This window comes from Meriones unguiculatus, chromosome 5, assembly GCF_030254825.1.
Source record: "Meriones unguiculatus strain TT.TT164.6M chromosome 5, Bangor_MerUng_6.1, whole genome shotgun sequence".
Lineage (NCBI taxonomy): Eukaryota > Metazoa > Chordata > Mammalia > Rodentia > Muridae > Meriones > Meriones unguiculatus.
The window spans coordinates 3306061-3329114 of NC_083353.1; the positions used below are offsets into that span (position 1 = coordinate 3306061).

Here is a 23054-nt window from a genome sequence, read left to right on the forward strand (position 1 = left end):
AACTCTTCTCAGTTTGTCATTTCCTTGGAAAAGATTTCTAAGTCAAATTTACCAAACTTAATATTACATAATTCTGGGGAAATTTTCACACAAGAGTATTAAAAATGTGTTTGAATTACTGTTATTTGGTACTGCTATGCCTTAAGAACAAGCAAGATGGCTGAGGATGTTGCTCAATGATTTGGTGATTGTTTAGGCCCTGGGTTTTACTCCAACATCACACACATACACACAATCATGTAAGAGTCCCAAAGAATATAGAGTATACATTTTGGACTAAATTCAAGGCTCTACATTTTACCTACAACTTTAAGGGTAAATGGTTTTGTTTTTATTTTTATTTAATGAGTACACGTGCTAAGGCATGGCATGTGTGAAGGCCAGAGGACAACTTGTGGAAATTGATTCTCTCCTATCATGGGTTCCAGAGTCCGAACTCAGGCCGTAAGCCTTGGCAGCAAGCACCTCTACCTGCTGAGCCATCCTGCCAGGCTGAGGCTGTGATCCTCTGTGGCTAACCTGACAGCAAGAGCATGCAAACAGCTGACATGACTAGGACAGTCAGATGTGAAGCACTAGTACCTTAAGAGGGTTCCAATCAAGCAACTGAACTCGTATGAGGGGACTTAAAAGCTTTGGTAAGCAGAAACCAACGAAGGCTTCATAGTAGGAATCAGGAAACTTTTCGCGCCACTGCTGAAATTTCAATAAAATATTCTGGACGTTACAAAAATCATCATGCACATCTTCAAAAACTCTCTTACAATCTTGTAAAATGTCACCTGCAAACAAAGTAAGTCTCTTTATGTTATACATTTTAAGTGTGTTTCCTTACCAACAGTCATGAGTTGCTACTTAACTAGGCTGGAAACTTTTGTATTTCATATATTTCATTTAATTTAAAAAGTCACTTTAGTAATAAAAGTGATAATACTGACAATAATAAAGCCTACCATATGCCTATATGCCAAAGTATCATACATTTATTGCCTTATTTCACTACCATAACCATCTTCTCTTTAAGGCAGAAATAACCCCCTGATTTAAACAACACAAGCAAGCAAAAGATGGTGAACTGAGGTGGCCAAGGAAAAAGTGCCTTTCCATTGGGTGTGGTGAACAGCAGAGCCCAGAACCTTCCGAGTGCTGCACTCGGAGCCATCTTGTGTCATCAGAGGTAGCTTCACCTATCAGCGGAGCACAGACGGTCCACAGGATGGGAGAGAAGCTTGGCCACTGTATTCAGATACAGGGTTAAGACCCAGAACTCAAAGAACCATAGAAAGTAAAAACCACAGAAATGCGACTGTCAGCAAGTGAGTCAATGAACCGAACAGTTTCAGAAAACCCCAAAATGGCCACGAACAATTTTTAAAGCTGCCCAACATCCCTAGCCACCAGGGAAGCACGAATTAAAACTACTCTGTGACTCTACGTCACCCAGTCAGAAAGGCCATCTAGAAATCCAACAGCAGATGCTGGAGTATATGGAAAAGAGGAACCTTATTCACTGCTGGTGGGAATAAAAATTAACACAGCCATGACAGCAGTCAGCTTGCAGGGTCCACAAAAAATTAAAAATCAATGACCCAGCTATTTTACTCCTAAGCACATACCCACAGAACCCCAACCCTATCATAGAGATATCTGTGCCTTGTTTTTTGATGCTCTATAGTAAGGAAATGGAAGCAACCGAGATGTCCATCACACATGATCCGATATTGAGAACCTGGTACATATATAACAAGGACTACTACTCAGTGCAAAGAAAAAATGAAACCACAAAATTTGCAGGAAAATGGGTGGATTTAGAATGTACAAGATTAAGAGTGGTCACTTAATCTCAGGAAAAAAAGTAGCTCATAGTCTTCGTCCTATAATACATACATGTCTTTATGGAAACAAGTCAAGTGTAGTCACAGTGTAGCAATTAGAAAGGAGAACAAGAAGGTGATATTAGGATATAAAAATAAAGGATACACAGTCATGAAAGAGGACAAAGCTACATGCCTTTCTAGTTTCAGTCCTGTCCTAGTTTTTTCCTCTGCATGTGTGTGTATACACATGCGGAAGATAGGTAAATAAAACTGTTCCTAAAGTTTTAGTGCTCCACCATCCTCCTCCTTCAAGACTACTCCAGGAACACTCCACAGGACGTGTGGGGCCGCATGCTCTAGGACAGGCACCCTGGGTCCTTCCCAACCTCTGCAACAGGCGCTGCTACACATTTAATAAACTTTTTTTCCCCCACAGAAAACTGGAACACCAAAATGTAACTGATGGTGAGAGTGCAGAAAGGCTTCAGGACTGCTATGCTCACTGTGGTGTTCATCGAGATACATAGTTGGAAACTTGGCAAATGTCTGATTCTGAGGCTTTAATTTAAAAGCCTAGCTTTGTGATGCTTTTAATCTGAGTTCATTAATAAGGTGATTTTTTAAAAGTGGTTTCACTAACTTTAGTTGTTTTAAATTACAAATGGTAAGAAATAAAGAAAGCAATGCTGCCAAGATGCTCACTTATAAGCCAGGAGCCAGCAGCAAGCCAGAACACTCACTTTATTCCTTTTCAGAGGTAGCAAATCTTATGCAGAAAATGTTCTCATTTTCCTTTAGTTTTTCTAACTGTCTAGTGATATGCACTTAAAGGCAGGCTCAACAAAGCCTTCCTCACTATTTCAAAGCTTCGACTAGGTTAGAATGTTGGCAATTGACCTTGGCGTTTTTGGAAGTCAGTCATCTCTGCAGGAGACAGCTCATCCTCACTAGATGTCCCTTCCTGATGAGCACAGCTGCCAGTGAGCACCCTTGTCTGTCTTCTCTGCATCCTGTATTGAGCAATAAAGGAGAGTAAATCAGAAGCAAACAGTTCCTCTGGAAAAGACTGTAAAACAATGTTATTTTTATAATGGATATACCATCATATTGACATTTTCTGTGACTATTTTCTGACACTTTCTGCTTCCTTAGCTTCTTTGGTTCTAATGTTCGGCTTACATCATTCTCTGAATGTAAAGGTTTCTTGAGGGGAGTGCAACTAGTTAGAAGCAGTTTCTAGTTCAAAGCCATCAGCCTAACAAAGGCCACCTCACCAGTTCTACCTGAGCCCCAAGGCTGTCTCTAAAGCAGCAAGGCTGGATGGACTCAGCTTTGGTTTTACATCCTTCTTGAAAATCCGGCTCTTAGAGCTGATTCTACTGAAACAGTGAGTCTCTTTGCTCCGTGTGTTCAGCCTCCATATTAACAGGTACCTTCCAGCTTCAAGCTCTTCTAAAGTCCGCTGATCCTTTTCATCTACAGCCAAGGTTCCATTTGCCGAGGGCTCTGCTTTGCCTGTTAAATCACAAAATTAGCTTTGGATTACAGTCTCAGAACACTGAATCCCTGCAGGTATACATAGTCTCATGAAATATATGAGTGTGTGTTTAGGCACATGTAATATGCTCAAAATAATACGTTTTGCTACGTGATGGAATTTAAGTGTCCATTGCCTATCAGCTTTAACAGCCATCGAGCAGGCTGGTCTAAATATATACGCCTTGCTGGTGTACGCCATTTATCACGGCAGGCTTCTTTGTTCAGTCTGTTTTTTCTTTTCTAGCAATTTATACCAAATAACCCATAGTCATATACTAGTGATTTACACTGCCAACATTTCTTCCATGGGCTGCTTCCTTTCAGCATGTCCTACACTCTTCAGCCACATGGGATCTCATTCCCCAAGCTAGGACACTAGTGCAGCTGCAGCGAGGCGTGCAGAACCGAGGGGCCACTGCCCACCAATTCCGCAGAGACCAGCCTGTGCAGGCCTTCAACCACAGAGCTGGACCCTGGGAAATCATTTCCACTCTCTGCTCAACTAATGGTAGATCAACACTCAGTGACAAGGGGCTATGGAGATGCTCGGCTGCTTTTCCAGATGACCAGGGTTCAGTTCCAAGTTCCCAAATGGCAGACTGTTAAGTGTCTGTAATGCTAGACCCAGGGGATCTTATACCCCTTTGGTCTCTGAACACTCCTGTACACGCCCTATGTACCTGCATATATTCAGGTACACACACATACCTAAAAAATACACTATAAAAAAATCCTGTTTCAAACCCTTAAGTGACTGGAACTTCTAGTATTTATTTTTTTAACCTTAAACAAGGTATATTGAAACTCCTTGAAATGTCAAGACTGGGTGAGGGATTAGTGTGAAAATACAGAAAAAGGTTTAGTACTGGCTAGTTTTATGTTAACCTGACACAAGCTAGAGTAATCAGAAAGAAGGAAAATCAGCTGAGACAATGTCCCCAGGTGCTCTGTCTGTAGGCAGGCCTGGAGGGCGTTTTCTTAATTAGTGATTCATGGGGCGTACCCAGCCCACTGTGGGTGGGGCTATCCGTAGGTTTGTCCATGGCTGTATAGGAAAGCAAGCTAAGCAAGTCATGGAAAGCAGGCCAGTAAGCAGCACCCCTCCACGGCCTCTGCATCAACTCCTGCCTCCAGGGACCTGCCCGGCTTGACTTCCTGGCCTCAAGGCTTTCGATGATGAACTTTTATATGAAACTGTGAGTAAAATAAACTCTTTCCTCCCCAGCTTGCTTTTGGTCATGATATTTCATCACAGCAATAGCGACCCTAACTAAATAGCTTTCTTCTTTTTCTTAAAAAAATACAGAACTAAATTTTTTTTTTTTACTCTCCATATGGCAAGTTAGCTTCAAAAATAATACTGGAATATAAAAAAACACTAACGTGATAACAGTTGCAAATACAATGATTCACATTTTAACTCATCTTGCCTCCGTTTCAGAAGAGCTTCTGACCGTTTTAAAAGCAATGTGTATGTAGATGATTCTAGTTCTTCAATGCTGATAATCTGAAAAACAAAAGTGACATTCGGCAGTTCATCAATAACGACTTACAAAAATAGTAAAAGGCTTTATTTGCAATCACATGTATAACTCAATTCCTGAATAAATAGTTCCAACATTAGGGCAAGTGTCACAAAATATGAAACCAAATGATATGGAGTGAGGAGCATGTGCATGAGAGACAGGTAAGAGGAAGGATCCCTCTTGGAGAACGGAGAGGAAGAAATGGGAGGACAGATAGTGAAATATGAGAAACTGAAGAATGGGGCTGAGCTGTGGCTGAGCAGTAGAATGCCTGCAAAGCACATCTAAGCCCTGGGTTTGAGCCCTGGCACTGGAGCAAACTTCATAAAATGGAAGAGTCACTATGGACAGATAGGAGGGCTATGCTACAGAATGTGTGACTAGGTGAAACTGGAATCCTATGTCCCAGACAGCGTCACTTCATTCCAGTGCTTCCAGAATACAGCTGTAGCAACCCCATCTGGGTGGGTAGGCTCCAGACTCGGGCCTTGTTCACAGGCAAACCACAGTCAGCTAATAAACAAATGACTTTTTCTGTGCTCAAAGCAGACATTTTACAAAATCTATTTTTATTAATCTAGCAAAATAATAAACCATCATTCATTCTAGGGAATATGTTGGCAATATGTTGCATAAGTCTGAAAATTACTTATACTTAGCAATTCACTTTATTTTCCAGTAATATGTCTTAGTTGAAATTTTAACAGAAAAATGAAACTTTTGTGTTATGTATGTCTGAAATTTTTTTACTTACAACAGCAAAACAAAACAAAAACAAAAATCAATTAACAGCTGTGTTTTAATTAAGTGAATGTGCAATACTATGTTAAAATGTGTGTGGTGCATATCTAACTGTACTCCCAGAACTCAGGAGGCTGAGCGGAATAATGAGCCAAGGCCACCCTGGGGTATACAGTAGGAGCCTGCTGAAAACCCACACCACCATTCTTTCCTCTTTGACGTGGGTTCCCGGAATCAGAACTCAGGTCCTCACACTTGCATACCATTTCACTCATGTTGCCAGCCTGTCTCTTCTTTGCTAACTAATAAGGGAGTGTTCTCTCTTCATGCATGTTTATACACACCTTTTCATTTAGACAATCAGTTATATTTTCCACGTAAGTTTTCATGCCTTTGTAGAATTTGTAGTTTAGAGTTTGATCTGATGTGTTCTCGAGGTTCTGAATAGCAGTCTTTGAACTCTTGATGTCTTGTACATACTTTTCATATTCTCTCTGGTGCGACCGATGAGATTCCTGTAGTAATGTTAATCTAAATAAGATAAAATGAAAGTTTCATTTTTCATACTTTTCCTTTTAAGCAGTACTCTAATGAAGATGTTTTCACATACAACCAAGGAAAGTGATTACCATATAAGCCTGGATTTATTAGACTTGTGTGGCTAGGGAGATCACAATTGCCATTCTCAAAAAAAGTATAATGTAGATTAATGTTTCAGATACTCTAGTAAATGCTAGTTTTAACTGTATTATATTCTATTTTCAACTAGTTTATTTTAAAAGGAAAATACTTTTTAAAGGTCTTTTTTTTTTTTAATAAACCAGTACAAAATGATACCAAAAAGAAAGTTGGCTTCCCCAAGGAAACTGTTGCCACCAGTTTTTTTTTTTTTTTCAAACTAGTTGAAATCAGAATCTAACACAGTTAAAATTAGCATTTACTTAGAGTATCTGAAACACTAATCTACATCAGTGAGTGACCCACCGCCTGTGGCATTCTATCACTCTTTGACGATAGATAATTCTCTTAAGCAAAGTCCCTCAAGAAACACCATATGGGTTCTGGTGTACCTATATTTCTAAATATAATAGCTTGAAGACTGTTTTATGCTAAGGAAAGCTAATTAAAATGCCAGTGAACAATAATGAATGTCCCTTGGAAATAGCGCTGAATCTGCTGAAGTGATGTCACTCAGTATCACTAGTTCAGAACACTCACTTAGGAGTGGACAAGCTTTATTCTGCTGCAGGTCAGACACAAGTACCCTTAGCTTTTAGAGCTACAGAACTGCTCTTGCAACTACTCAGTTCTGTGTTATATCACCAACATACCCACAAGACATACTAAACACTCAAGCAGAGCAGTGTGATAAGCGCAACTGACAAACACGGTGGCTGGAGTCAGCCAACCCCACGGAATAGACTCTACATGCCGCACACCTGAAGGTTTCAAATCTATTTTCTGTAATATGGTGAAGTGTCTCTTTTGTAAAAAATATCTTTAAGCAAACAATATACAATGGTATTTTCTGTAATGTGACTGAATTACTTTAAAGCTGACTTATAGATACTAGGTAAGGAAAATTTGAATTTATCCTCAGTTAAGAAAAAAACAAATCTTGAGCTAGTGAGATGGCGCAGAAATAATGCATAAGCCTGACATCCTGGGTTCAATCTCCAGACCATGTAAAGATGGAAGAAGAAAACCAACTCCACAAAGCTGTGCTGTGACTCCGCCCATGTACCATGTATGTATGTGCACATACACCTTGGAAAAAAATTGAAGATATTCTTTAAAAAGCAGCAGAATCGAATGCACACTTGTACCAGACTTTCACTTAGGTGAATCAAACCCTGACCATTATAACTATTTCATAAACACAGGCACTGGCAGACACTAGATTCTGCATACGTTATATAATAAAATATTTCAAACAAAATGGCTTTTGACAGGACATGCCTTAATTTTAGCAAAAGTGTAGTCATTAGGTTAGCACTGTCTGCTTGGGGTAATTGTCAATATATAAAAAAGGATTTTGCTTTAGGAAGACACTACACCAAGAATCATAAAAACAAGCTCTTGGTCATGGTTAATTTCCCCTGCTAATGTATTAAAAAAAAAAAAAACACACGTGTACACACACGTACGTACACATACACACAACCAATACTATTGCACAAAACCTGTAATCCCAGCAGTATGGATGCTAAGGTAGGAGAATCATGAGTTCAAAGCCAGCCACAGCTACACAGTCAAGTCTGAGGCTGGCCTGGACTACAGGGTAAAACCCAACCTCAAAAACCAAAGAACAACAACAGAGCAACATGTCCACTACTATAACAACACCTAGACAGACTTAGAACAGAGAAAGAATTACAATGAATTAACTGTAGGACACACATGAACTGCACCTATTCAATACTGTAGAAGTTACCTATTTAATACATGGAGAAGAATGATGGAATGTGGTGGAAGCACATGGAGGTTCCTGTAGCCTAGGAACTCAGAGGATAGGGCAGGGCCAGCTGGGCCACAAACCAAGACCATGTCTCTAAAGACAAAATGCACAAGTGTAGAAAAATGCCTATAGTTACATTAAGTTAAAAAATGTAATTACTGGTTTTGTATGAAAGGAATATCTGTCAAGACCCACAAGAATAAGAAAAATCTGCTGTTTGTGTGGTAAAATAAGAGATTAATTTTTCCTAAAAACCTGTTTAATAACTAAATAATAATTAAAAGAACATTAGTGCTTTTTTACTACTAGGATATAGTGTACATTATATAATTTACGTTAGGATGGATGTAAATTACAGAATAAACATTACTCACCTATTATTTAATTGTTTCTTTATAATTTCCAAATTTACTGGTGGAAATGAAATGGAAGTATCAAACTTCTTCACTGTTTGAGATTTACTGCTGTGGGAAAGGTCTATGTTTTGTCCCTAAAAAATGTAAAAAATTATTTTTAAAAAACACTTCATTTACCACACAAAGGAAACTAAGTAAGGTTTCCATGCCTTTGCAGTATCATGGTCACAATAAACCATTTTTTAAATCTCCCATCACAATCTTATTTGCAAATAGGAAAAATAAATTCCCACTGTAAATACTGCTACTGAAAATGTTCACCAAAAGGATGGTCAAGTCAATTTTGATCTGCGAACTCTCGCGATTGTTAGAAATCACTGGAACGACCTGTAACTAGACAGAAACAGGGTGTCCTTGTTTGCTTCTTAGTTGCTGTGATAAAACACTGGCCAAAAGCAACTTGGGGAGGAAAGTGTTTATTTCATCTACAGTTTCAAACAATAGTCCATCATCAAGGAGACTCAAGGCCAGAACCTGCGAACAAGAAATGAAGCAGAGACTATGGAGGAACACTGTTGCTTTCTGGCTTGTTCTCTAGAGCTCACTCACCTGCTTCCTTACACAACCCAGGTCCACCTGCCAAGGTGGCACTGCCCACAGGGGGATGGCGTCTCTCCCATATCGGTCATTAATCAAGTCAATGTCCACAGGCTTCTCTAGAGTCCAGTTTGACGGAAGCAATTCTCCAACTGAGGTCCTTGCTTCCTAGGTGACTCGATCTGTGTCATGCTTATGAAAACTAGCAGCCATACCCAACATCGCTGGACTTCAAGCTCTAATTCACAGCTGCAACTTTTGTTTTTAGATTTACTTTATGTGTACAGGTGTCTTAGCTGTGTGTGTGTGCACCAAGTACATGTGTTGCCCACAGAGGCCAGAGGGCATCAGATCCCCTAGGACTAGAGTTTCCGATATTTGTGAACTACCATGTGAGTGCTGGGAATTGAACCTGTGTCCTCAAGAAGATCAGCCAGTGCTCTTAACCACTGAGCTCTCCCTCCAGTTCCTACAGCTGCAAGCTCTGATGAAGCCACATTTGTGGAGCTGACTTTTAGGCAGACTATGGGAAAATATACCACATGAAGATGGATACAGAAACTAGCCTAGTGTCCAAACTGAGTCCAGCGCTGGAGGAGTCAGGCAGCAGCAACAGAAGCACACTTGTCATTAGTAAGCAGGGTGGTTACTAAAGTGAAATTACTGTGTGTCCATGCATGTGGATGGGCACACACATGGGCATCACGTGTGGTCACAGGACAGCGTGGTGGAGTTCATTCTCTCCTCATCTTGAGCTCAAGTCACCAGACCTCTGTGGTGAACACTGTTACCTGATAAGCCATCTTACATTTCTTCAATTTGTCTGCATTATCTTTTCCTGATGGTTTTAAGTTATCAGGGCATAAATCTCATTAAATTCTTTGGACTTCAGTATTTACTAAATGAAGTTAATGGCACCGCGACAAGCACTGTGCTATTACGTACCCCATGAGAAAGCAAGCTGGAACCTCTGGTATACATCAGGAGAACAATTAGTCTATGAAACGAAGAGCAGCAAACACAGGGGAATTGGGAAACTTGAGCTGGAGAGTAAGAATCGGTCGTATTTCTTCTCAAAGTATTTTTTAAAAATATTTTTGATACATTGATGTTGCCAAAAGTGAGGAGAAATAAATTAAGTCTTTCATAATTATAAAAACAGTCTATTGGTAAGTTATCTAATTAGAAATTCCAAACTGATGGTCACAGGTTTACCTGCACTTTTTAGTTTTAATCACATGCACTTCTGGATGTGGTGAGCTGAATGGTAGAGCTCAAGCTTTTCCAAGCTCTACCCACAGCGCACAGGACTTAAAATTGTCCTGCTTGCAGAGTCTTCGTGGTTGTATCTAAGGATCTAGAGATGAGAATACACTGGCTGTTCTGGGCCAGCCCAAATGCTAACACAGCACAGAGCAGTGATGCAGAGAAGGCATTGGAGGCAGAGGCCGGGACTGCCATTCTGCAGAACACCCAGTGCACAAAGACCTGGGAAAAGGCAAGGAGTCGTTTTCATGGAGGGCCTCCAGAGGAAGCAGCCCTGCAGTATCCACACTGGGAGAGAACAAGCAGATTTCAGGCCAGCAAGATGGCTCAGGAGACTAAGTTTGCTCTCCAGAATTTGTCCTTGGAATGACATAACCAACTCTACAAGGTTGTCCTCTGACCTCCATACATGCACTGTAGCACGGGTGGCCCCACCACCCACACAAAGGACAAAGTTTTAAAAGTAAAATTAAGTCACTGGGTTTTTGGTAATTTGTTACAGCACTCTCAGGATGCTAGCAAATACAGCATAGAAATAATTACCTCTGTGATCTTAACTGCTTTCCTCATTTGCTGCTGTTCCCAAATATCTTCATTTTCATCTTCCTGACTCTCTTCACTTGCTTCTTCATTTCCGATTGCTATAAAAACAAGTGAACACAGTAAAACTCAGTATTTTCCCAGTCTGACAGAAGTACTTAGATTTGGGGTTATTTCATGCCTGCTGAGTAACACCTCAAATGCTGTTTCCTTTTCATAATAATCCAGGGAGCAAGTACCTTCATTTTAAAAAGGAGATCCAACTCAGGGCTAAATAACTGCTCAGAGCACTGTCTCGCAGTGAGAACTGTAGCCACTAGACACCAGGGCCAGCCTTCCCTTTCTAACCACCTGCTTCCCCTAAGGAAAAGGCTGGGGAAAATGAAAGGTTTGGCATATGTGAGCCACTGAGATGGCTCAGCAAGTACATTTGCCATCAAGCTTGACAACATGGTTCAATCCGAAAGAATCTACATTGTAGAAGGAAAGAGCCAACACCCACAACTTGTCCTCTGACCTCCATATTTACACTGTGGTATGCGTGTGCCCACACTCAGACATCCACACAACACAAAATAAGAAAAGAGGGCTAGCAAGATGCCCAACGACTAAAGGTGTCTGACATCAGTTTAATGACCTGAGTTCCAACCCAGGACCCATAACACATGATGGAAGAGAAATAACTACTGCAATTTGTCCTCTGGACCTTCACACATGTGCACCCTGACTAACACATGCCCACACAAGCACTCACAACTACACCTGTGTGAGCTCACACACACATAAAACAAAACACTTAATTCACACCCAAGAACCGAACATTTAAAAATAGTTTCTGGAAGCTTGAAATGTAGCACAGTGGGCAGAATGCTTGCCTGGCACACATTAAGCCCTAAGTTCAAGCCCCATGACTGCGTTAAGTCTCATGTGGTTGCACATACCTATACAATTCTGGCACTTAAGACATAGGGGTAAGAGGACTAGAAATTCAAGGTCATCTTTAGCTACATGGTAAGTCTGTGACTAGCCTAGATACATGAGATGGTGTCTCAGACACACACAAAAATTTCTGAGTACAAGGAATCAGTTTTATTCTGCAGAAAACTATGGTAAGGCATACATGTTACAAATGAGCACAGCCTTTTGCAACCTAAGCATTGCTGGAAAGAGTTAAGTTTCATAATAGTAGGGAAGATCTTAGCACATGAAACCTAAAATTCTGCAGAATCTTCCATGCTCCCAAAAGACTATCTAAAGGCTGCAATAATTTCCAATGTTTCAAACACAAGACTGTACAGTTCTTTTACCCATCAAAAACCCAGGAAGTGATCCAGCAACAGAAAACATCACAACACATACCCTGAAGTAACAATACGATAATTTCATACCACTTAAAAGCCATGACACTGTGGACCAAATTGATAATAAAATTCAATACGAACGCTCAACACGAGACGTGTGTTGGGGATTCAGCTAGGTGCTACTTTGAGTGTGTGTCTGCGGGGAGGGGTAATACAGGCTCTCACTATGTGCTAGGATTACAGGAATGAGCCATCACAAATGGTCTATGTGGTGCTAGGGCTTGAACACAGGCTTCACGCACGGTAGGCAAGACTCTGCCAACTGAGCTGTATCCCCAGCTCCCATATCAGTTTTCTGAGAAATAACAGAAAACATTGTAATGACAAAACAGAAATTTCACTATTATAATGAAAATGTCATCTTCATATACTGGTAAGTAAATTAAATACATACATGTTTCTTCAGCCATTCTTTGTCTGAGTGTTTGAGGTTTTGGAGCAAATAGTATTCTCTTTTCATGGTCATCAGGATCACTCTCTGGGTCCTCTTCACTGCTTCTCTTACTGTCAGAAGTGGTGGACGGATGGTTTACATCCAGTGAAATATAGTCACGTGGGGTCCTGGCCAACTCACGTTTTCTGCGGGCTGCCTGAATAAAAGCTGCATCGGGGATCTTAACTGAAACAAATGAAGAGGTAAGAAAACCTAAGGTAAAGAGCATGCTCCATGCATTCAAGGCAATAAAAAGGCACCATAAATTTTCACTGTTCAGATAGATTTACATGACTATAACAAATGGCTTAAAGTCTAGTCAATAAAGAAAAAAATAATAATATAACAGATATAAAACACACTATCTCGCACTACCAGGAAATGACGCTGACACCATTCCAAAAGGGTCTTAAGTGTCACTGGCCTGAAAAAAGAGTCTAGATAGCAGAAAACAAGTTATGAATGCCGCAGTTACAGTTAAAGGGCCAGATGAACATTTTTGACTTCATGGGCCATAAAGTAAGGTCCATGATAACTTCTTAACTTTTCTAGTGGAATGCCAATGCAGACTTAGCTAATCAATATCTGAAAGGGTATTAATGAGCATTGGGTGAGATTTGACCCAGAGGTGGTTATGTGCTAACATCTGAACTAACCAATCCTTCTTAAAAAAAAAAAAGAGCATACACACACGTACACATACATATAAGTATATATGTTTACATGTATGTGCATATTCGAAACACATATAATAAACATATAAGTAAAAACAATAAATTATATATAAATAAAATATATATTTTATATAAAATATATCATGTATATTATGCCACTTTGAGTCATTATGAGTATCATACACATATTATATTGTCCTCCTTCAGGACATGCTATAGCTGGTATCAGCAACATTCTCACAGACAAATCTTACCAGCCTCTAGTTATGAGGCAGAACTTCCTGGGAAAGCACAGGAGTTAAGAGCACACTGGGGAACAAACTCCCTGCTTTGAGCCTTTTCTGGGCTGTTAAAAGCTGTCTGATCTTGGGCATATCATATAATAAATAAGAACCTATTTGCTCCATACTTTTTACTGTTTTATCAACAGTAAGAGTTACTGGTGGATAAAGTACTCTTTAGAGCTGGGCACAGGGGTACATCATAATCTCAGAAGGCAGATGGTGATTTTGATATAGTTAGGCTATAGAATAAAAGGCAGACCAGCCTGGGGTACAAAGTGAGACTCTGTCTCAAAAAAGGAAGTTAGTTAAGTTATTTACATAAAATGACAAAAATTACCAACCTATGGGTGAAACTTCCTTTTCTTCCAGAGAACTAGAGCTACTGGAGGATGGACTCTGGTCATCCTTACTTTCCAGTAAGGGATGTGTTCCTTCTTCTTCATCGGAGGAGAGATCAGCTTTTCTGGATTCTAAAAGGACACCATTAGAAGCAAAAAAGTCAAAATATTTGAATCAATAACTAAAACAAACATCAATGCCTAAGATTACCTCTTAATTCAACGTGATGCTCTGGAGCATGGAAACATTGTAAAGATGCTGGGAGGTGGACCAGGGGTCCAGAACACCTACTGTCCTCGCAGAAGACCTGAGTCCAGCTCCAGCACCTGTGTCAGGCAGCTCACAACGTCCTGTAACTCCAGCTCCAGGGGATCTGGCACCTCTGGCCTGTCGCACTACACTCATGTGCACATACTCACACATGCAGACACACACACGCATAGTTAAATAAATAACTAAAAATAATAAAACATGGAAGGAATAAAGCTGTAGCTCACATCTTAGCTATTGCTGTTAACGGCCACCCATGCCTACTTCTGGTGGAGTTAGCTACAGCAGGGACTCTCAAAGCACGGTCAATCCTTGGCAGGCCCCAGGGTCTTGTCAGAGAGCGTGTAAAATCAAAATCACTTTAATCCTGACACGCATGTTATTTTTCCTTCCCCTGTGTTGACAATGCAACATAAGGCACAAATGTGGTGGGTGAAAGTTCTTGCCTCAGCACAAAGGCAGTGATACCAGCTTGCAGACAGTTATTGTACTCTTTATCACCACACAGCAGGAGACTTAAAAGAAGCCAGTTTCATTCACATTTGTTGATGAAGCGATGAAAATTATTAATTTTGTTACATAGTAAACCGAGTACGTATCTTTTTAAGGATAGAGGTAACAAAATTGAAACAACCCAGGGAAACATTCGGGACCTCTATTTTTATTTATCTGGACTCACTTTGTAGACCAGGCCTGAACTCAGAGATCTGTCTGCCTCTGCTTCCCTGAGTGCCGGGATTACAGCTGTGAACCACCGCACCCAGCAGGACCTCTCTTTTTAAGAGTTACAAAGAGAGTTTAAAGGCAAAAGAAGTTCCAGAATCGCTGCTCAAGAAGGGAAGGGAAGATGAGTCCTGGCCTCAGTATACTTACTCAAGGTGAGCCAGATGACTGGCACATTTTTTTAAAAACTCAAAAGACCATTCAAACTTTACGTGAACAGGTGCCCCAACAGAGCCAAACCTTGAAGACATTAAGTGATATAAGCTACGCACAGAAGGACAAATATGTTTAGTTCTCATTAGCACGTAGAATCTAATCAATTTGAAGGAAATAGAGACAGAGAGGAATGGCAGCTGGCGTGGGGATATGTTGGCAAAAGTCAGAAAATTTTACAAGGGTAAGTTTAGGTTATCTGTTGTATGACACAGTGTCCACAGTTGGTACCCGTGTGCTGTACGCTCTGCTTGAAAATGGCTGGAGGAGTTTGTGTTCCCACCACGAAAAAAATGAAGTAGATCCACGTAAACAACCCAACGTGTACACATATTTCAAGTCATCTTGTACACTATTAAGTATATCTATTTTCATTTTCAAGTAAGCATATATAAGAAATCACTAATATTCTTTAATGGGGCCAAAAATACTAGGGAGAAAGCCAGGACTTCAACACTAACGGAGTTTTAAATGTTCTACCTGCATATACCCGTGCAGGCATGTTTGTATGTACATACAGATGTACATCGTGTATCTTTGGTTCCCAACGAAGTCAGAGAAGGGCTTCCAAACCCCTAGTTAGAGCGGGCCTCCAGTGGGTGCCGGACACAGAACCCAGGTCCTCTGGAAAAGCTGCCAGTGCTCCTAGCTGCTGAGCGGGCTCACCAGCCCTCAAGAGACTTGGTATTTGATCACACAAATGCAACAGTTCATAGTGTCACCAATCTCAGTCACAACACCTCGTTTTACATTATTTTTATCTACTTTTTTTTTCTGTCGTTTCAGATAGTTAACTTTTAAAATGACAACGTTCCAAACCCTGTGTCTTATTCTTTTAATGAACTGGCAGATGTTCTTAGAAAGCTGAGGCACATGACTTTCATCTACATCTAACAGCTAACAGCATTAGCAACCGTTCGACTCCTCTCTGAGGATCTGTGTTCACTGTGAACATCATGGCTGTGCATGTCAGCGTGGGTCACCCGAGGGCGCAAACTGCCAAGTGGTACCACTATCTACAGGAGCCTCCCAGCAGCCCCGGCTTCGCAGAGCACGATGCGGCCGGCCACAGGGGCCCGGGGGCTGGGGCCCTGCCGCTCGGACCCTTCCCGCCGCGGTCACCTGCGCCGCGGTCCTCGCGTGACGCGGCCCCGGGGCTGCGCCGGGAACTCGCCCAGACGCGGCCCCGGGCGCCGCGGGCCCCGCGCGGCCGCCCCGCTCCCTCGGCTCCTCCGCCTGCCTTCGCCGGCTCCTCAGCGCTCCGCTCCTCCGCGCCGTCGCCGTCGCTGTCGCTGGACTCGACCTGGCGCCGCCGGAAGGTCCTCTGAGGCCTGAGCGCCATAGTGGAGAAGGCTGGCGCATCCCGACGGGGCCTTCCGCGCCTGCGCGCTCGCCGCGGCTGCGCATGCGTGCTTGTGAGAGCTCCGGCGGGTGCTGCCCGCTTCCGAGTGCACCGGCGGGTTGAGCCCATTCCTTCTCGGAACTTCTTACGGCCGAGGTCCGGGAGGGGCCTGCAATCCCCCACCCCGAGCAGACACGTGGGTGGGGGATAAACAATGGAATTAAGCGTAAATATAAGCTCAGAAACAATCAAAATCATTGTCTCAGGGCACAGGGCTTCGGATCTGACCGGAGTTGAGACCTGAGCCCTAGGGGAGGGATTCCGGGACTCCGTTGTTGCAGCCCGAGAGCCCAGTTCGAGCCCAGCCGGAGAGGCTTCGAGCACGCGTTCCACTTGACGGAGTAAGATCTGCTCGCGTTGTGTGTGAGAATTCCGGGGAGCGTCTGCGAAGTCTGATTAGAACTGCGGGAGCAGAGGGAACGCTGCAGGGGAGAGCCGGGTTCTGCCAGTCAGAGGAGCGAGGATGCTCTCGGACAGCAACTGAGACCCGTGGCTGCGATCTCGTCACAGCACTCTGTTCACTTCGCGTTTCGGGCAATGTATTTTAAAAACGCTTTGGCTTGTGACTTCACTTTTCTGTTACTATAAAAACGTCAGTAAGCTTTCCATGTTGACTCTGCAACTTGGAAAGGCAGAAATCTGTTTAAGGGCCGCGGTCACCCATTTGCCTCCAAACTCAAACTCCCTTTGGGGTGAGAGCTGTGTTTTCACACCCACGCCTGTATGGGTCCCAGACAGTCTAGAGAGTAAAATCAGAAGGTGAGTTGGCCTCTCGAGCTGTGGCTAAGGGTTTGCATTGCTTCCGTAAGCGTCAGATTCCATGCTTTAGACACCTGACTCCCGGCCTTACCACCTGCACCATACCTCAACCAGAATCCAGCTTAGCATCCTTCTGTTGTTTGTCAGGAGGGCTTTGATTGCCCATCAAAACAGCTCATACGGCTACCTTCATAAAGCTCAGTGCACAGTTACCAAACATAGTTGTTGGCACCTAAATCAGAAACACTCTTCACAGGTTCATGGCTTTGAAAACCTGCTCCCCAGGTTGTGGCACTGTCTGGGACAGTTATTCAACCTTTGGGACTATGGCAAAAGTGGTTCTCTAGAGGTAGGTCTTGCAGGTGATGACACCCTCTGACCAGAGTGCTCCACTTCCGGATTGGCTAAGGTGGGGAGTTACAGCTTGACACACATTCCTGCCACCACTGACCAAGCCGTTGGCCTTGCCTGTCCTAGCGTGATGGAAGGTACCTGTAGGGGAAGCTTTGGTTTCTTTAAAAAGTCAGTTATGTAAACAGGATATTGTTTTAATCCCAGGTCTGGGATATGGAGCTGCTTTAGTTTGTCCACAGCTGTTAATTATGATTGTCTCGTTCTCTGAGAGGAGCATGGTGTTTGCCAGCTGCAGATAGTTTAATTCTAAGGATTCTGAAAGAGAATAAATTCCAGAGCCCAGAGAGGAACTGGGGCACTAGAAGGAAGAAGGCAGATGATGCTGGTTCGTCCTGCTGCTTCGTTTGTTGGCTTTGCTGGACTACTGGACTGCTGCATATCCTGACTACGAAAACTGGACTTGCCCCAGGAAGCTATGTTCCTAAACAGCAGGAAGTGTTAAAGAGACATACACTGCCCCTTTCCTCTCTAATCTTCCTTCTCTTCCAACTAGTGTTGGGGGCTTGGAAGGGGGAAGAGGTATAGGAACCCCAATAAAATAGATAGAAAATGTACAGCTACAGGGACCCTCAAAACTATGAGTCAAGTCAACGTCTCATCATTTCAGCTGCTTCTGCCAGGCATTCTGTCACAGTGACTCGAGAAAAGTCATCTATAATAGTGACGTATATTTATAGTTTCTTTTCACCCTATTGAGTTTTAAAGGTTTAATTTTTAACATGTATTTGTGTGTGCGTGTTTCAATGATACGTTATGCTGAGGTTAAGAGCACAGTTAATGGGAATCAGGTCTTTCAGCATGTGAGATGGGAGTTTGGTTCAGATCATCAGCCTTCCAAGCAAGCACCTGTGCAAGCTGTGCCGTCTTACCAGCAGTACCTCTGGAGGTGAGTCACCTCTTGGCTGGATGGCTTTTCTTTAAGGCAGGGTCTTACTCTGTAGCCCAGGCTTGCCTGAAAGTCATGTAACGGTCTACTCAGCTTTCTAAGTGCCAAGGCTATAGGTCTGAGCCAGCATACCCAGCAAGATCATGTCTTTTACTCAAGTTACTTACTTGCCCTGGGCCTCGGTGACATCAGAGAAGAACAAATCAGCCGCCTTCTAGCCCTAAAATATCATGAAGCCATAAGGTATTTCTTCTTCTGTCACCTCTGAGTCTTCTCATCCTACCAAGGTAATCCCATGGCTTACCTTAGTACCTTCTGATACTGCAAAAATTCTCCATCTTGGAAAAGGTCAAATCAGAGGACACAGAGGCCAACCAAGGACAACTGAAGAAGCTTCTTTCCTGTTCCTGACACAGGTAGCTCATGGACACCAAGGCCACTGTTGGCCTTGCCCATGCCCATGCCCATGCCCATGCCCAAATGGCCTGATTAAACTCTGTTTTGTTGTCGTTTTGTATAGGCAATGGAGCATGTGAGAGAGAGATCCATGGGAAAAGGTGCTTGCCACCGTGCCTGACAAGCTAAGTTAATCACTGTGTCCTACCTGGACGACTCCTGCACGTTGTCCTTTGACTTCCATGTGCACACTACAGACCTGACCCCCCACAGAGAGAGGGAGAGAGAAAGAGAGTGTGTGCACACCCAACCAAATATAACTGCTTAAAAACACATCAGAAGGGGGTATATTGAGAATAAGGGTTTCAGAGGGAAATGGATAGGGATAAGGAAGAAGACAGAGCCTAAAAATGATCAACATTATAGACATACAGGGAGTTTCCTAAGACTGATTGACTAGTTAAAGGTGAATTGAGACAACATTTTGTGCAGCACCTCTCCAAGCCCATTTGCTTGCAATCAGACCCTTCATTTAATGTGTTTGTGATTCCTGATCATTCATATCATTCTAGAGTGGAAAACAAAGTTAACTTTTATTGTAGAAGAAAATAACATCTTAACTTTTAAATAACATACTATCAACAAAATCAACACAGAGGGGGTGTGAGCTCCCTGCTTATTTTCCTGTCTGAATGTCAGCTCCGCTGGTGGTGCTGGAACATTAGAACATTAGCGTCTTCCTCTGGCCTCCGAGCACATGCTCAGCATGACATACAGACACACACACACACACACATGAACATACATGATACATATGTAACCTATACACTGACACCTCCCCCCACATATGCAAACACAAATTCCCACCGATTTAGGTGTGTTGGGTGCAACTCATTTTAAATCTGTGATGTCACTAGGCTGTTCAGGATGGTAACATGATTGTAGTCCTGAAATAGGAGAGAAGGAAGTATAGTTAAGAAATGGTAATGTCCTTCATTGAACCCGTTTATTGATTTTTAATATTATACTAAAAGAGAGCTTCATGCGAGCCAGGCTGGACCACATTCTCTAGGTACCCCAGGATGATCCCATACTCCTTATCCTCCTGCTTCTACCATCAAAATAGTGATGTACACCACAACACATGTAGGACGTACTGGGGATTATACTCAGGGCTTTGTGATTGAAAGGCAAGCATCTCCCAGCGGAGCCACAACTCCAGCTCCAAGCTTCTTATTTGAGATGTTCCCCAAAGACCAGAGGTTCTCAGCTCAGAGGTGAAACTCATGGCTGCGGCAGCTACTGCTACAGGCCTGGCAACCACTCCTCCCACTGAGCTCTCTTTAGGGTCTGAATAAATCTTCCTCTCTATCTTTGCACATATTTTCTAGAGTCACTTGTGAAATATTCCTGTTTTAAAAAAAAGAACCAATTAGAAAAAAATAAATTTAAAATAAAAAGTAAAAATAAAATTGAAACAAGTGACTATTTAAAAAAAAGAATCAGTAGGTTCACTGCAGTTTTGATAATTATCAGCAATAATAAAAGTCACTTACTTCCCACCCCCTGAGGAGATTGTTCACGTTTGGCATAATATCTTTACTGCTTTATTGATCTGAGGAAGTCTGTTTATGTAGCCTATGATGGCTTTAAAATCCTCCTGCACCAACTTCTTGTGTACTGACATAGGTGTAACTATGGCCAGATTCAGAAGAGGTCTTTACAACTGGATACCTGTGCACTGTGGAAAACATGATACATATATCTGTGTGTGTGTGTGTGTGTGTGTTCTCATATTTTACATCTGGACCACAATTTCCCCTCTTTCCCTTCCCCCCAGTTTCCCAAGCCACCTCCCCTCTTCCCCAGATCCACTGCCCTCCTCCCCCGCCTCCATCCGCCTCCCCTCAGAAAAGAGCAGGTCTTCCAGGGAACCGACCTACCAGGGCATAATAACAAGCTACAAGAGCAGGCACACACCATCACACCATCACACCAAGGCTGGTCAAGGCAGCCCAGTAACAGGGAAAGAGTTCCACAAGCAGGTAAAGGAGTCAGAAACAGCCCAGTTACCTCTGTTAGGATTCCCACAAGAACACCAAGCTACTCAGTCATAATATATATGAAGAGGAACAAGAACAGAGCCCTACAGGCTCCCTGATCTCTGTGAGTCCCCAGGAGTTCCCGGTCACTTGATTCCATGGGCTGAGTTCTCCTGGCCTTTCCCCTCTCCCTCCTTGTCTTTCGCAGGACTCCCCAAACTCTGCCCACAATAATTGTTATTTTAACTCTTTATCTTGGCATCTTGTAATTTTAAAAGTGTATATATTTTGCATTGTAATAGCCCCTGGGGTCAGTTTTTAAATACAGTCCATAAGAATCATGATGAAATAAACAGCTGGACTAGAGTTACCTCAGGCAGGGATGGAGTTCAGGACACTCCTGATTCCTCTCTGGTAAATTGTTGATCCATTTTAGATACTTGTGGCAGCAAAGCAAAGCCCCTCATCTTCACAAACTAGGAAAGCTGAAGATGCCTGAAATTATTTCCAGTCTCTCCCCAGATAACAATGTAATGTGGCGACTGACTTTATTTTTGTTGACCTTGTCATCGTAGTATGTGTACCCCGGTATGGAACTAGGTGCCAGGTTAGTAATAAGTCAAAATAATTACGTGGAGAAGTGTAGGCAGAAAGGTTTAGCATCACCCCTTACCAGACAAATGAGCTGTGGAGTCAGTTTACTGACCCATCAAATTTTAAACTAAGTGAGGCTGAATTAGATGCACTTTGTGCCCCTCACCCTGTAAACTCCTTGAGGTGGGATTTGGATCTTCTTACAGTCAGTACCAGAAATTTGCTAGACCTAGCAGGACCCTCAACAGTAGCTCACTCACATGTTTAGTGCATAGGAGGATCCAGGGTTGGGAATGCTCATGGGGATGCTTCTTAAAAGTTATTGAGCAGAAGACAAGCTGTTTGTAACACACAATGAAGATGATGGAAGATCTGATGACATGCCAATACTGCTCTGTTAATGCAGCCAGGAGCGCATATCATCAAAAGAAACACTGATAAGACTGTGGCATAGCTTAATCACAGAGTGTTCTCCAGTATCTGCAACAAGTTCACTGCACAACTGATGCTTCTTAGATCATTGGAAGTAACTGAAGACTGGTTCCTGTTCAAGTCACATCTCTAGGGGAAAGAAACAAATACATTCTTGAAGAGAAGCAGGCAAATATGGTAAATCTTAGGTTACTTCAAGAACAACAACAAAATGTGGAGACTAGACCCATCTAGAGGAAGGGTGAGGAAGCCACTGGTTCTAGAGAGGACAGTGTGGCAGGAATGGTCGCTTTGAGACTTGTGATGTTCCATCCTCATAGGAGCTGGAATTGCAGGGTTAACTATGGGAAAAAGAGCCCCTCCTGCAGTTTCCTTCCCAGGAGAAAGGATGCTCTGGCAACCTGTGGACGGGGCTGGGGGTGCTGAGCTCCCTCTAGTGAGTAACGTGCTTCTTGCAGGAGGCTTGTGTCAGAGCGTCTTGGACAGTACTTCTTTTCTCTCTCAGGAGCAGTGAACATATTGTATTCCTTATAAAATGCCTTTTTAAAAAGTGTGTGTGTGGGGGGGGTCAGGACAACCTGTGGGGATCACTTCTCTCCTTCTATCATGTGGCTCTCTGCGGGGCTTGGCAGATATCTCACGAATCTATGGAGTTTATGTTTGAGAATGCAGTCTAGTAGCCTCCTACAAAAATTTTCTCCCATCATGGTGTTTTCTGTACATCTGTGATTTGGGGCTGGGCCACATTTGTATCTATACTCTGCCGCATATGGCCTATTGGGCTGCAGGTTGGTGAAAATTATGTAGGAGAGTTCTAAACTTTATGTGCCTTACATAGCTGAGACATATTTAGGGTAACTAATGAGTAAACATAAATGGGGGTAGAAAGGCTTGGGGAAGAGGGCCAAATCACAGAGTTAAAACCAGCACAGCAGGTAACACCATAGATGCCAACCTGGGCAGGAGAATGCGAAGCCCACAGTGCAAAGCGG

At 42.6% G+C, this 23054-nt stretch overlaps 1 protein-coding gene across 9 annotated transcripts in view; it reads right to left on the bottom strand.

The window, feature by feature from the left end:
• Gcfc2 (GC-rich sequence DNA-binding factor 2) overlaps positions 1–16543 on the bottom strand; it is a 29470-nt gene extending 12927 nt beyond the window's left edge. For 2 of the 9 annotated variants that reach the window (XR_009591817.1, XM_060383508.1), the window contains exons 1-10: positions 16260–16534; positions 13934–14062; positions 12596–12820; positions 10844–10941; positions 8456–8571; positions 5968–6154; positions 4740–4863; positions 3251–3332; positions 2715–2827; positions 583–782 (exon numbers count right to left, since the gene is read on the bottom strand). Coding sequence is in view for 5 of the 9 variants with exons in the window: in XM_060383508.1 (XP_060239491.1) it covers positions 583–782; positions 2715–2827; positions 3251–3332; positions 4740–4863; positions 5968–6154; positions 8456–8571; positions 10844–10941; positions 12596–12820; positions 13934–14062; positions 16260–16479 (1494 nt within the window). In the remaining 4 variants the exon portion in view is untranslated. Of the gene's footprint in view, positions 1–582; positions 783–2714; positions 2828–3250; positions 3333–4739; positions 4864–5967; positions 6155–8455; positions 8572–10843; positions 10942–12595; positions 12821–13933; positions 14063–16259 lie in introns of those variants that run through there. The other 7 variants (XR_009591819.1, XR_009591818.1, XM_060383507.1 and 4 more) reach the window with 7 other exon arrangements.
• Positions 16544–23054: the final 6511 nt, after the last annotated feature.